The sequence below is a fragment of the Scylla paramamosain genome, chromosome 4 (assembly GCF_035594125.1).
Source record: "Scylla paramamosain isolate STU-SP2022 chromosome 4, ASM3559412v1, whole genome shotgun sequence".
Taxonomy (NCBI): Eukaryota; Metazoa; Arthropoda; class Malacostraca; order Decapoda; family Portunidae; genus Scylla; species Scylla paramamosain.
In genome coordinates, this window is record NC_087154.1 from 21,592,027 (window position 1) to 21,607,026 (window position 15,000).

Sequence of the window (15,000 nt, forward strand, 5' to 3'; positions counted from 1 at the left end):
TTCAAACAATACCCACCTACGCTCCCTTGACTAAGTCAAGCCATGCATTGCGCTAGCTCTGATATATTGTCCGCTAGAGTTCCACCTCTTCTGACTTTGATATGATGTCTGATAGACATCCCACCTCTTCTCCCACTTCTAGTCAATTTCATCCACAAGATGGGGCCCTCTGACCTCAACACTCGTCAAAGACATCAGGAAGTTTTTCTAATATTTGTGAAATAGGTAGATAGCGAGAGAAGACGAACATCATCGGGTAGAGACACGGGTACCATACTGAGTAACTGCAGTGATGGTGATGGATATGAGATTGCTAGTGACAGCAGTGCTACTGTTACTTCGCCAGAACTTATTTATGTGGGGAAGGGGAAAGATCCTCTAATAAAGAAGGTCAATTCTATGGCAAGAATGAGCGAAGGAGGGTCTCGTCAGATTCACCATCTTCAAGCATCAGTGGTGCAAATCAAGCACAACGCACTACACCTCTCTTCTCTTGCCTTCCGAACTGTTTCAATTTCTTCTGAATCATCATGCCTGAAACCAACATAGCACAAAGAGGGAAGGACGTTAAGAGGAGAAAGCATGGGGCACGTGGTCATGGGAGGGAAAAATTACGTTGTATGACGCCTGTCTTTTCGCCGGCACTCTGCCTCGCCACCACCACCAGCACCACAGACCCAGCTTCTGCGACCACCACCACCGGTACGTCTGTTACCACCACTGCCATAGCCTCCACATCTTGCATCACGAAGAAACAATCCCCCAACACTTATTCATATGCGTCTGGGAAGCAAAAAGAATTACCAAGTGGACAATGGAGGAAGTGTGTGAGGAAGGTAACAGGCCCTGTCGCCGCAGCCGCCGCCGCCTGAGACAGTGGTTACAATGCAGGGAATGACATAACAGACAGTTTGTAGGAACTTGTGAAAGTTATGTCCTGCATGCTCTGAAAAACAAACCTGATATTGTTTTCTGTTTTCATCTTTCCTTTTGCTACACAGTGTAAATGCGGCATTCTAACATGAATGCTAGCTGTTCACTAAGTTTATCAATTAACGCTAACCAGTGATTTCTACAGTAAAACGCAAGTTCAGTATTTTCTGGGTGTGTTTCACACACACACAAAAAAAAAAAAAAAAAAAAAAAAAACGTATAAAAGCGATGTTTTTAATTACTAAACCACAGACAGGAAGTCCACTAGGGGAGGACAACTGTCTATAATAATGTGTCTTCAGTGATCCTACTTCATTATTCTGTACTCGTTCTATCAATGGCCGTATAGTGTTCATAATTATATAAACATAGAGAACTTTTAACATGTATAACTAGAGCTAGCCTATATAAAGCAATGCTTCTTAGGCCAAAAAAAAAAAAAAAAAGTAGAATATCTGACCGGAGCAACATTGATAATTATAGTAATGATGATAATGCCAATAATAATGACTAAATAAATGTAATAATAATACAGAATCAGATGTTGAACATGTGAGATCATAAGAAATATACATATACATATGTATATACGAACAAATGCATATACTTATTCATAAGTAAATACCATACATACTACATTAAGAAGTTGATATTATATTATACATATACATACACATGCATATGTGTATATATGTAAACTATGCAAATTATGCATATATGTAAACTACTACATATAAAGAAAGTGTTAGTTGGTTAATAGCTCATGACGATGTTATTTTTTAATCGGCTTTTGAATGTACTGAGGGAGGGAACATCCTGAATTTGTGTAGGAATAGAGTTCCATATTACAAGACACAAATAAATAGTTGAATGCTGAAAATCTGAAAGACGATGAATAGGAAACCTAAGGTTGTCGCAGTGACGGGCACTGTAATCATGAGATGGGCGGAGGTCACGCATTTCATTCTTATTTTTATACATGAGTGTAGCTTTTGCCAGTTAATCATATCTAGCTTTGAAGAGTTGACTAATATGTTCTAAATAATCACTGTTAGTAATAATTCTTACAATTTTTTTTAGCTGTCTTAGAGGGGATAGATAGGTCGGGTAGGTTGTACACCAAATGTGGTTACAGTTGGTAATTAGTGAATAAATGTGAGATTAATATATAGACTTTAGTACATTTAAAGACATGAGATCCTTTATTAAAAAAAAAAAAAAAACAGCAATGTGTCTTGATATTTTTAGTGTAAGGTTATGTATGTGATATTTAAATGATAGTGAATCATCATAATCTACACCAAGAAATATTATTCTGTCAGTTTTAGAGATAATTTCATTATTATTTTTTTTTTAATTGACTAAATTATTATTATTATTTTTTTTTTCATTAGCTTAAAGTAAGTTTTCTTGGTATTAATCGTAAGTCTGTTACATACACAACATTTGTAGAGTTTCTCAAGTTCATGCTTTTCGTTCAAGTTGATCTTAATTTGCATCTGTTAAGTAGTGTCATATCATCAGCAAACAAGATACTTCTAGCTTCCGAGAGAAGATAAGATATATCATTGATATATATCAGAAACAGAACTGGGCATCTAATTCGATAGTGGTGCATTTTGTTAATAAAGATCTTGTGATTAACTGTGTCAAAGGCTTTAGAAAAATCTATAAATATGGATAAGACATGGAATTTTTTGTCAGTTGCAGAAAGAATATCATTAGCAAATCCATTTAATGCTTTAAAAGTGTCACATTTCCGACTGAAACCATAATGAGAATGAGGATTTAGTATATTTTTAGTTTCAAGATAGTCTGTTAGATAAACCTTCATTAAAGTTTCAAATATTTTAGAGAAAGTTGTGAGCTCAGATACTGGTCTATAATTTTTAGGGTCATCATCAGGGCCTGACTTGTGGATGGGTGTAATTTTTGCAGTTTTCAACAGCGATGGAAAAGTTCCAGTTGTCACAGATTGATTAAAAAGTATAGCCAAAAGGATTGAAAACAAATGAGTTTCTTTTAATAACATAGGATGACATTATTATTAATATCTGAATTTTTATTGCTTAATGACTTAATTACTGTAGCCAAATCAAAGGTAATAACAATAGAGCGCATCACAGAATTTGGAAAATTACCTTAAGATTGTCTTTCGGGTTCATATTTATATTTGGGAGGTTTCTGTCAAGTTCAGGTGCAATAGTGGGAAAGTGGTTACTGAAGGCTTCTGATCTATCTGACGGATCACTTAATATTGAATTGCTATATTGCAAGGACTTAATATTGTTTACTTTGTATGTGTTACCTTCTAATTCATTAATTGCTTGCCAAGTCTTATTGATATTATTACGAGAGAGAGAGAGAGAGAGAGAGAGAGAGAGAGAGAGAGAGAGAGAGAGAGAGAGAGAGAGAGAGAGAGAGAGAGAGAGAGAGAGAGAGAGAGAGAGAGAGAGAGAGAGAGAACCGTTACAAATTACACACACACACACACACGCATGCGATCCATTAATAATTCTGACTTCATACCACGGTAAGTGTCCAACTTCCTCTCCGATGTCAAAAAAAGAAAAAGAAAAATATACACACACACACACACACATATATATATATATATATATATATATATATATATATATATATATATATATATATATATATATATATATATATATATATATATATATATATATATATATATATATATACATACATACATACATATATATATATATATATATATATATATATATATATATATATATATATATATATATATATATATATATATATATATATATATATATATATATATATATATATATATATATATATATATGTGTGTGTGTGTGTGTGTGTGTGTGTGTGTGTGTGTGTGTGTGTGTGTGTGTGTGTGTGTGTGTGTGTGTGTGTGTGTGTGTGTGTGTGTGTGTGTGTGTGTGTGTGTGTGTGTGTGTGTGTGTGTGTGTGTGTGTGTGTGTGTGTGTGTGTGTGTGTGTGTGTGTGTGTGTTGGAGGGCACTGTCCAATAGATTAGAAAAAGGATAGGAAAAAATCCCCGTAAAATACAAGGTATTGCATTAAGGATAAAAAGTCAGCTGATAGTCAATTTGTTATTATCATTATTATATTTATTTGATTGTGAAAACAATTATATATAATTCGCTTTCACACTAAGTACAGTGAACCTGGGAAATATACTTTTATACCGTGTTTGATGCCACAGATATAGTACAGTTGGGATTCATAAGTTACACATAAATTAATTGAATAATAATAATAATAATAATATTAATATTAATAATAATAATAATAATATTAATAATAATAATAATAATAATAATAATAATAATAATAATAATAATAATGATAATAATAATAATAATAATTATGTAATATAAAAAATATTAAGATGATGTATGTGACTTTTTATATCTTGGTGCTGAAGTGAGTGACTAATGAAATGATTGTAGAAAAAGGAGGAGGAGGAAGAGGAGGAAGAAAAAGAGGAGGAGGAGGAGGAGGAGGAGGAGGAGGAGGAGGAGGAGGAGGAGGAGGAGGAGAAGGAAGAGGAGGAGGAAGAAGAAGATAAGGAGGAGGAGGAGGAAGAGGAGGAGGAGGAGGAGAAGGAGGAGGAGGAGGAAAAGGAGGAGGAGGAGGAAGAAGATAAGGAGGAGGAAGAGGAGGAGGAGGAGGAGGAGGAGGAGGAGGAGGAGGAGGAAGAAGGAGAGGAACAAAATTAGAAGATATATAATAAAGAAATGGAGAGAAAAAAGAAAAGGAAGGGTGAAGAAGCGTAAGAAATAGCGAGGTGAAAACTGAATGAAAATGAAAAGGATAAGAGAAGCAGAGTGGTAAACGTGAATGGAACATGAGGAGCATAACGTCCTGGTGGGAGGCAAGCATGCGGGAAAAAAATAGGAAAGTAATGCATTTTGAGTCGTATGGCAGAGGAGAATATTGACAAGCGCTTGAAATTTATGCACTCTTACTCTTTTCGATGGTTTGTATTTGTTGCAGCGAGCTGATACCAAAGTTTACTCGTGAATTAAGGAAAGGTGTGTACACAGCATAGGTAAACCCTGCCTCACACACTTGCAGCAAATGTACTACGTGTTTACTGTATTATGTTGCTTTAGAAAGACTACACATCTAGGACATCATACCTTGATCATAAATGAAGACATCGGTTTTATGTCACAGAAAATGTTCATCGGGTGTAATTTTTGGTGGGAAGGATTTGTGGCAAAGAAGAGAAGTTTGCGGCCTGTAGCAGAGCGTGCGACAATGTGACTGCTGCCTTCCATCAATGCATCAGACTTGACGACAAATGAAATTAAAGTAAAATTCATAAAAAAAAAAAAGAAAGAAAAGCGCCAGCTACACCATCATGAGGATGTTGTGCACTGCATCAGCAAATAGAGGCGGTCCTCGAGGCCTCATTTTGAAAACTTTATGTTTATACACCTTCATCTCGAGAACGACATTTCGGAATGAAGAGATGTCGTCCTTTGGGAGGACCGCATTTCCTATTTTTCCCTGTTGTGAAGGTTTTATTGCTTAGAAATGGACAAGAAACTCGCTCTGTTGACTCTCATCGCCTCACTCCACGCCTCACGGACTGACGGAGGCGATGCGTCGTCGAGTGCGCCATGATTGTTGCCGCTCGCACCGAGGCCCTGTGTACTCACTGGGGCAGTGACACAGGTGGTTTCCGCCCACTATCCTACACTGACCTCCGTGCCGACAGTAGCCTCTCATGCACGCCGCCTCCTCGCACTCATTACCTGCGGGGATAAAGTTGTCATTATTATCTTTGTAACTGGACCTGTTCATTGTTCAACCTGTGCGATACCAGTTTGCTGTATTTGTAGAACTTGACACGAAGCGTCCATGGCTGAGAGAATCAAGCTGTCAGTGCTGATAAGGAGCTTTAAGGAAAGATTAGATAAAATTATAGATAGAGATGGCAGCTGGAAATGTGTATTATATGAGGACCGTTATGTGTAGGCCCACTGACTTCTTGTAGCTTCCCTTATGTTCTTATGCTCTAATCACGTAGTTTTGCTTGCATCTTAACCTATTGATAGGGAATGTCCTTTGCAGTATGGGAGTGATAGAGAACTACTTGGCTCTGTACCACTAATGGGTAAAAAGAGCCTCAAGAATTTTACTCATCACCTCTGTAGTCGTGATGAGAGACCGAAATGATTAGAAATGTGATCACAAGAATGGAGAAGGAAGAGGCAGATGGAAGAGGGAAAGGAAACGGGAGAGATAAAAAAAAATAATACTGACGCAGATGGGTGATAAAAAAAGTGAGATGAAATAATGTCCCAATTAAGATAACTTCATATGAGCACGAATAACTTAAAAGAGAGTATTAGTTTAGGGGTTGAGAGCTCACTGCATCCCGTTTCTCCTTTACTCCTTCGTTACGTGAAAGCAGACTTTAAAGAAGGAACTGAAAGAGAAGTGGAAAAGAGCTTCCTCTCCTCTCGTCTCGTCTCGTCTCGTCTCTTTTCACGTCATATCTACCGCTGATAAATGTTATCGTCCCTTCGAATGAGAGATTAGTTGACATTATTGTTTCCTATGTTCTTATCACACACACAGACACACACACACACACACACACACACACACACACACACACACACACACACACACACACACACACACACACACAGAATTAAAGCAATAACAAAACAAAACAATACAAAAAAAAAAAAAAAAGAGAACACAACACAACGACGACAACAAAAAGACGCGAAAAGAGAACTGAATTAAAAAGAGGAAGAGCGAGAGAAATTTCTTATAGCACAAGAAGAAGAAGAAGAAGAAAAAAAAAAAGTCGTTTTGGTAGGAGGAGGAGGAGGAGGAGGAGGAGGAGGAGGAGCAAGAGATGAACGAAACTAAATCACAAAAAAGCATGAAAATTATAACTGATTATAAAAAAAAAAACATTACAAAAAGAAATAGAATACAATAAAAAGTTAACTGACGTAGAAATACTAATGTCAAACAAGAGTAGAAAAATGGAATACATGATGAAGGAAATGGAAACGAATTAGACAATCATAGGAATAAAAAAAAAAAACAAGAATATAAAGGGAGGTGGAAGAAGTCAGTAGGCCTACACATGGCAGTCCCTCTATAAAGGATACACAGTCCTACATCCACCTGTCATTCCTATCCATAAATTTATCTAGATTTCTCTTAAAGTTTCCTCATGACTTGACACTAACAATGTGGTTATTAAGTTTATTCCACCATTCTACGAATTTGTCAACGAAATTCTTCCTATTTCCATATTAAATCTCACTTATTCCAGCTCGAGTAAGGGATCGTGGGCACTCACTGGTAACTGGACTTGCTACACCTGAAGCTCACCTCTAAACCCGTAGCTACAGGTGCAAATGGGGCCGTACACTCCAGCCAGACACGTCCCTCCGTTGCGACAAGGATTAGAGGCACACACGTCGTCAGTGGCCGGCAGAGGCAAGCCACCCGAAGACCACGACGACCATGAGGACCAGGACGACCACGACGAGTAGGGACCCACGTTAGAAACGGAGGAGGAGGCCTTGGACCTTGATGATGAGGAAGATGAGGACAAAGAAGAAGAACCAGAGGATCCGTTTGTATTCTGTTAAGAGAGAAATTGTGTGTGTAAAGGAATGTTTTTTTACCTATCCTGAATACAGTTACTACCATATACTCTCTCTCTCTCTCTCTCTCTCTCTCTCTCTCTCTCTCTCTCTCTCTCTCTCTCTTTAACATACTCTCTCTCTCTCTCTCTCTCTCTCTCTCTCTCTCTCTCTCTTCCTCTCTCTCTCTCTCTCTCTCTCTCTCTCTCTCTCTCTCTCTCTCTCTCTCTCTCTCTCTCTCTCTCTCTCTCTCTCTCTCTCTCTCTCTCTCTCTCTCTCTCTCTCTCTCTCTCTCTCTCTCTCTCTCTCTCTCTCTCTCTCTCTCTCTCTCTCTCTCTCTCTCTCTCTCTCTCTCTCTCTCTCTCTCTCTCTCTCTCTCTCTCTCTCTCTCTCTCTCTCTCTCTCTCTCTCTCTCTCTCTCTCTCTCTCTCTCTCTCTCTCTCTCTCTCTCTCTCTCTCTCTCTCTCTCTCTCTCTCTCTCTCTCTCTCTCTCTCTCTCTCTCTCTCTCTCTCTCTCTCTCTCTCTCTCTCTCTCTCTCTCTCTCTCTCTCTCTCTCTCTCTCTCTCTCTCTCTCTTTAACACACACTCTCTCTCTCTCTCTCTCTCTCTCTCTCTCTTTCTCACCGGGTCAGAGTATTCGCGTGAGTCTTCGTGCACCAGCTGGCCATCTTGGAACCTGCGGCTTTCCTCGTGGCCGTATACCAGTTTACCGTCTCGGTAGTGCTCTTCATTGCTCATCTCCTGTCGCTGGCTAGTTCCTCCGCCCACACCCACGCTTCCAGAAAGCCCTAAGGAGCTGTCGTTTTGGTGCTTTGATCCCGAGAAGAGGACACAAGTCAGGCAGCCAGACCCACTCATTTCGCTAGTCTCCACATGCTGTTGGGAGCTGGTGCTGGTGCTGCTGCTGATGCTGCTGCCTGTAGTTTCTAAGGAATCATCGTCTAAAGTTGAACCATAGGTGGAGGACCCGCTCCGCAGGGATCCCGAGCCTGTGAGCAGCCTGCCTGTTCCTCCCAGCACATGGGTGGTAGCGCGTCCTGAGCCGGGAGTGTGGGAGGAGAGGAGGTCAGTGCCTACCCTACTCTCCGAAGTGGAGCTGTGCCTCTCTCTGTTTTCTGATGTCACCAGGGTGCCGTGGGCGCCTGTTCTATCTGGGTAGCCGTCCCTGTCCTGAATGTGCATTGTGTAGTCATCTCTGGACTGCTGTGTCCCTGTGTTGGGTCTGTAGGAGCCATACGGCCTATTTTGACTGTGAGTATCACTGGTCTGCAACACCTCTCCATAGGACTGTCTACTGTAAAAGTCTTCTTCATGGGAATCATTGTTTGGTTCGTAGGGGCTACTGGAGGGTCTCTGGGGAGCAGTAACGATGGTGTTCCCGGCCAGGATGTTAGGAAGGACGTCATGGTGTGGGGCTCCCACTAAGTCGTCTTGGTCCTGCTCGGTGCTGTTCTCATACACTAGTGTCCCATTCTGCGGATACGTTGTTGAAATCAATAGAGGTGGAATGAAGTGCTGTGAGATAATATTGTAGTACTATTGTTATTTCAAGACATGTAATATTGGGATGGTCTCATACACCAAGCTATGTGATAAATGGGGTATTGTAGGGATTCTGATGTTATCATAAAGGAATGCAAAGGAAAAAGTTAACCATAACAGATCTGTTTACTCTAATGTGGCTGTCTGTGTTTAGTGTTAGGATGGGTAATGCAGAGATGACAAGAACATCATAAGAAAATGGATGTGGTGGATGTGTAAAGCTGGAAATATAAAATGATGTGGATAATTACACACATTCACACTCACATGAAAATGTCGTTCGTGGTGTGATTTGTACACTGGCTGGCCATTGATGAATTCCTGTTCTTGACGGCTCTCGAAGCGACGACTTTCATATCCAGGGCTGTGCGGTGCTGGGCTGTCTGGCACCTATACACAAAAAGGGAGAGAAGGAGGCTCATTTAGATTCTTCTATGTAAGGATAACAAAATATGTGTAACTGGAAAAAAATGAAACACAATATCATCAGGAATATGAGTAGGTGGACATGATGGGTATCTCACTTGAAGGAAGGGAATGCTAGCATCTCCTTCTATGGTGTGGTGGTGGCTCTGAATGGTCTCCTCCCTGCTGTGGTCCGTGACTTGCAGTCCAGCACCTGTGTGCCGCCCCATCTCCAGCAGATCGTCCTCATCAAGCTCGATGCGGTTATTGTACACGAGTCTTCCATCCTCATAGTGAGTTTCATGGTGAAGATCGTATGTCTGCTGCCCGTTCACGTACTCCTTTTCATCTGTGACTTCATGCTGCTGTGACATGATACCTGGGCGGATGGCCTCCTGGGGCAGATCCACCTGGCCCTCACCATACTCTTGCAAATTGAAATTGACCACCTCGTCTCGTCCATGCTGTGTCGTGTTATCATACACCAATTCTCCGTTTTCATACCTGCGTTCATGCTTCGTCATGCCAATCAGACGTCCGTTCACGTATTTGTATACAGTACGGATCTCAGAGCGACGTGAGGAAGTGTGTGGAGTGCCCACCACTACACACCCATTAGGTCGAGTGCATGGCAAGCTGTCATCAGGGTAACGCTGGTGGTTGCCCGACACCACCGTTTGCCGTCTGGTCTCATTGTAATGATAATGACTGGACCCCCCAGAGACAGGACCTGGATGGGGATGGTAGGAGGGGGAGTTGTAGTCGTCGACACTCTCTCTTGTATTGCTGTATTCATTCGTGTTGGACGACCACGCAGAATCTTGGCCGACTATACGTGTGTTATCGCGATCCACGCCGCCTTGCCCTCTGTGCAAGTCATCATCTCTGTCATCCTCTTCTGGCTCTGGAAGTCGACCACGAAACACCATTTCATTGTCAACTGGCGGTATCTGGGACAACCCACCATCCTCCAAGGGGCTTATGTCGTAGCGATCGTCGTCAGTGTCTTCTTGCTGTTGCAGATCTTCAACAGGTTCATCATCCTCCTCGCTGGTGTCAGGGTGTTGATCGCTAATGCTTGGTCGCCGATGGGGATAATCACTGTCAAACTCTCTTTGCCCATAGTGATCCACTTCATAGGTGTCAGGGAGTGGTAATGCGTTGGTGTAAAGCGGCTTACTTCTGTCCTCTGATGACCCCCATGTGAGAGTGGATTGAGCGGTATTCTGACCGCTGGGCTGCTCATCTCCAGGAATCCTGGAGGCTTGCTGTACATGTGTCACTTGCAGATCGCGGTCATTCGTTGGGTGTCGTGGGCGCTGCTGTGTAAGGTGAGACTCGGAGGCGGAATGGTGGGTCTGACCACGGTGGTAGACGGTGGGCTCATCAAAGTCTGGGCGGTGTGTGGGTGAATACTCTCTGTTGGGTGTCGAGGGTTTCCTGTGGGAGGGATAGGGGGAGTGACCAGATGGGTAGGAGGGTTGTGTGTCTTCACGAGAGTTATAGTCATAACCGCCAGGTCTGTTGTAGCCAGGGGTGCGTGAAGGGTAGCGGGGGGAGGAGGAGGAACTGCTGAACTCCGTGTCGCGCTGGTCGGAGGAAACTCTGCTATAGGTAGGGTTGTACGGCCTTGGAATAGGTCTTCGGTATTGAGGATGAGATGTATGGGTCTGGGGATAGGAGTTGCCTGTAGGGGCACGGTAACCCGGGTAGGTCGTTCCAGACTGTTGCTGCTCTCGGGCAGTCATAGAGTATTCAGAAGTGTAAGAGGGGGAGAGGCTGGGTATTGTCTGTTCTCTTGTGTCATATCGTCGGTAGTGGCTGTCCCCATTGTAAGAGCCGTCAGTGATGAGAGCACCATTAGCATCATACCGCCCCACCACGTCCTCTGTACCAAAGTGATCCGCTCTGTTTTCTTGAGTGTCCTCATGTACTAGCTGGCCGTCCTTGTACTTGCGTTCCTCTTTTTTCTCAAAAACGGGTTTGCCGTTGACGTAATGGACGCGTGAGCTGTATTCTCTGCGATGGGAGCTGCCGAGGCTTGGTTGATGTGACCCATAAGTCATCATTTGCCGCCTCAGATTTTCCTGCATGCGAGCAAACTCCCTATCAAAGGCATCACTCTCCTCACTTTCCTCGTGGACGTTGGAGCTGTATGTCCTGCTGCGGCCCCGGTTGATGCCAACAGGGGATGGATACCTGTAGCTTCCCCTGTCTGTGCTGCTGTCGCGAGTGAGGGAAGATTGTGAGCGATATGTGCCAGATGAGGGTGGACGTGATTCCAAATCATCCTCGTCCTGCACTACTCTACGATCGTGCACGATGCGATCGTTTTCAAAGCGACGCTCGTGGTAGGCATCATACACAGGCTTGCCGTTGACGTATCGCTGTTCACTCCGCACCTCCTCACGGGAGCTGTACCCGCCATCGTGACCCGAGTGGTGCAGGCCTCCCGAACACGAGTAGCATGGACCACCAGAAAAACTTGCCTCACGCTGCTCTCGGGGAGGACTCGGCTGTGGGTAGAGATTAAGGGTGTTAAGGCCACATCGAGGCATGCATTTCATTCTTACACGAAGTCACAGGTTTGACATTTAATCTGACATCCCTGTAAACACGGTAGGTGATTATGATAAACCGGTAAACAAAGGAAATAAAGCTTCGAAAATAAACATGGAGAAATAAAATATAGGAGTAAAAATAACATAATTCTGATACACAAATAAATCAGAAGAAAAAAGAAGTTAGATATTGTGTACACTGCAAGAAAAAAGAAAAAAAGAGGAAACATGAGCGGAGAGAGAGAGACAGAGAGAGAGAAAGAGAGAGAGAGAGAGAGAGAGAGAGAGAGAGAGAGAGAGAGAGAGAGAGAGAGAGTCTAAGTAATCAAATGGCCTTACCTCTGAGCCACTGACTTCCATCAAGGGGCCCAGCGCCCTGGTCACCACGTTCGGACCCCGCACCTGCTGCACTTCATGGTCAGCACCTGTAGGAGTTCAGCAGCGAGTCAGTGATGTTACAGAGCATGATGCAAAGCGAATGTTGAAAGGAGTATGAAATGTAAATTGCGCTTTGTGTATAAAAAGTCATCAATATTACCAACATCAATGTCGTCGTCGTCACCAGGTTTTGCAATTCGTGTTGGTTGTCTTGAATCAGTGACAGATTTTTGGGTATTATGAATGGCATGCATCATCAACTACGCTGATCTTCACATTCTCAAACTATTCTAGTCTTTATCATGCCCCGTCAACTATGCTGCTCCTTATGTTCTAAAATTCTCTTCTTTTCTTCTTTATTCCACAGTAAAAGTTAAAGTGCTATGGGGTTACAACCAAACAAAGTTAGTTCTATAACTATTGGTAGGATTGAAAACACATGTTTTGCTTCACCGTCGCTCACAATGTGCCTCTGTTCGATTGTCGCTAAGGTTGAGTGAAGACTAGGTCATGCCAAGGTCATGCCGTGCTCGTCTCCACCGCCACTCCTCATCCGCACTAGGAAACAGTGAGAGGATGAGGAACGGGGGGTAGGATGCAGAACTTCCACTTATCGCTTGCTTGTTTGTTAGCACCGTGACTCAAGAGAAGAGGAGCGAGTAGTCTCTTACTTACTGCCACTGCCGACTCGAAATGTTCTCCAGGAATGTGCATGGGATTGATTGTAAACACTCGGCATCCACGTCCTCCTGCGTGTTTCTTGTTACGGTTATAAACTCAAGGTTCTGTGTGCTCTTACTACATAAAATTTAGTCCTCCGAGCTTAAGAATACCATCATCCATCCATCCTGCCATTCATCCTGTCATCCAACCTTTCATCCATCCTGTCATATCACAACTCGACATACAACCGTCCCATTTTCTTTAAGCCTCCATTTAACTCTCCTCTCGACCTTACAAAGATATTCCTTATTTCATAAAAAAATTATAGTTGAAAACAAATTTCCTGTTGTTATATACTCTCTTAGGAACGAAACGAAGTATATTTCGGTATGCACACTGTGTTTGCTTCTTGCAGTGTCTTCATCGCCTAATGTCTTATACTTTTTTTTTAATCCTCCTAATATGTACTGAATGTATACTATGATATACTTATTTAACTACATAAATATGTATATACTTTTTTTTTTATACGTGTTCTTCCTTTTTTCATGTTCAAAGTGTATATGACCAATTGATCTCGTCCACACTTATAAGGGTACACCTTTCATGTGCTGAGGAGACACTTCCCTCCACACAAACATCAGACAAAAATCTAGTCGTCTCACTAGCTCCCTTCGTTTAAATAACTATCTCGTATTGCCCAGAATACTCCACTCATCGCCACTGTTCCACAGTTTGCTCTTCTTGCAATCTTCTGCCGGTGTCCTCAGTTAGTGCTGCTCTGGACTTCATAAAGTTAATTTTGTGTCCTCGCTTCACAAGACCAGCAATTCATTACTTCCTTTCTCCCTTCATTCGATTTAGTGCTTCACTAAATTTGAATAGGGAAGCAGATCTAACTCTTATATAAGACTCGTTGTAGTATGACGTTTAACTCTTTCCCTCTTAAGTGTTAACTGTCTTAATTTTTGTGTACATAAAAACTCAAAAGTGTTCATACGTGCGTGAAAACATCCTTCCCTGAAGTGTACTCGCATTTCTTACCTGCAGCGAGGGTCAGTGTCAAAGACAGACCCAGCAGGAGCATAACGCCCCTAGGCACTGCCGCCATGACGGGCAGACACACGCTCAGCCGTCTTCGTCAGTCACTCCCAGCCTTGGACCGCTCTTCAGTTACGTCCTTAATGTCAGTGGACGCCACACACTCTTCACTCAAACTTGTGCCCGTTTAGCGTGACCCTTTGCAACGAGGGTGCGGAGGCAACAGTCGGCGGGCAGGGAGTGAGGGGAGACTCTGGCGCCCAGGGTATTTATACAGGGTAGCCCAGCTTAGTTCACGCCGGACGGTAGACACCCCTACTCACCTCAGCCAATCCCGGGTTGCCCCTGCCCATCCCAGCCCGTCATTACTCACGACCGAAGTTGACACAAACAACGAGGTGGAGTTTGGCCTCCAAGATGTCAAAAGGTGTCACAAACACGTCTCCATCCACATGAATGAAACAAAAGGAAATGAAGATCGCAAACAACGTTATGATAAAACATGACATACCACACACAAGGAAGATCAACACACCATCACCACCACCACCATCACCATGACTAAAGAAACGGAAAGCACACAGAGAAAAGATGACACCTTTCCCTTCTTCCCCCCATGTCAACCTCTCCACACCTGCCTGTTTATTTATCTATTTATCTTTTTAACTGTGAATGAAGAGCAGACTTGAGTTGCGAGGATTGTATGATATTTCACCCGGCAATTCTGTTGATAGTGGTGGTGATGGTGATGCCGGCGATGGACACGGAACTCCATCCCTCCTCCTCTTCCTCCTCCCCTCCTCCTCCTCCTCTTCCTCCTCCTCCTC

At 42.7% G+C, this 15,000-nt stretch overlaps 1 protein-coding gene and 1 long non-coding RNA gene across 2 annotated transcripts in view; one reads left to right on the top strand and one right to left on the bottom strand.

Moving 5' to 3' along the window:
• The window catches only part of LOC135099849 (uncharacterized), an 85,879-nt gene extending 78,474 nt beyond the window's left edge, over positions 1-7,405 (top strand). The window contains exon 3 of the long non-coding RNA XR_010268401.1: positions 7,267-7,405. This is a non-coding gene — a long non-coding RNA (uncharacterized LOC135099849). The remainder of the gene's footprint in view (positions 1-7,266) is intronic.
• Positions 4,037-14,433, bottom strand: LOC135099847 (uncharacterized). The gene is made up of 7 exons (XM_064002449.1): positions 14,177-14,433; positions 12,431-12,516; positions 9,650-12,046; positions 9,393-9,515; positions 8,208-9,056; positions 7,326-7,581; positions 4,037-5,719 (listed from the first exon to the last, which is right to left on the bottom strand). Exons 1-7 carry the CDS (start codon positions 14,241-14,243, stop codon positions 5,547-5,549), a joined length of 3,951 nt encoding a protein of 1,316 aa, XP_063858519.1. The 5' UTR covers positions 14,244-14,433; the 3' UTR covers positions 4,037-5,546.
• Between the last annotated feature and the right edge of the window lie 567 nt (positions 14,434-15,000).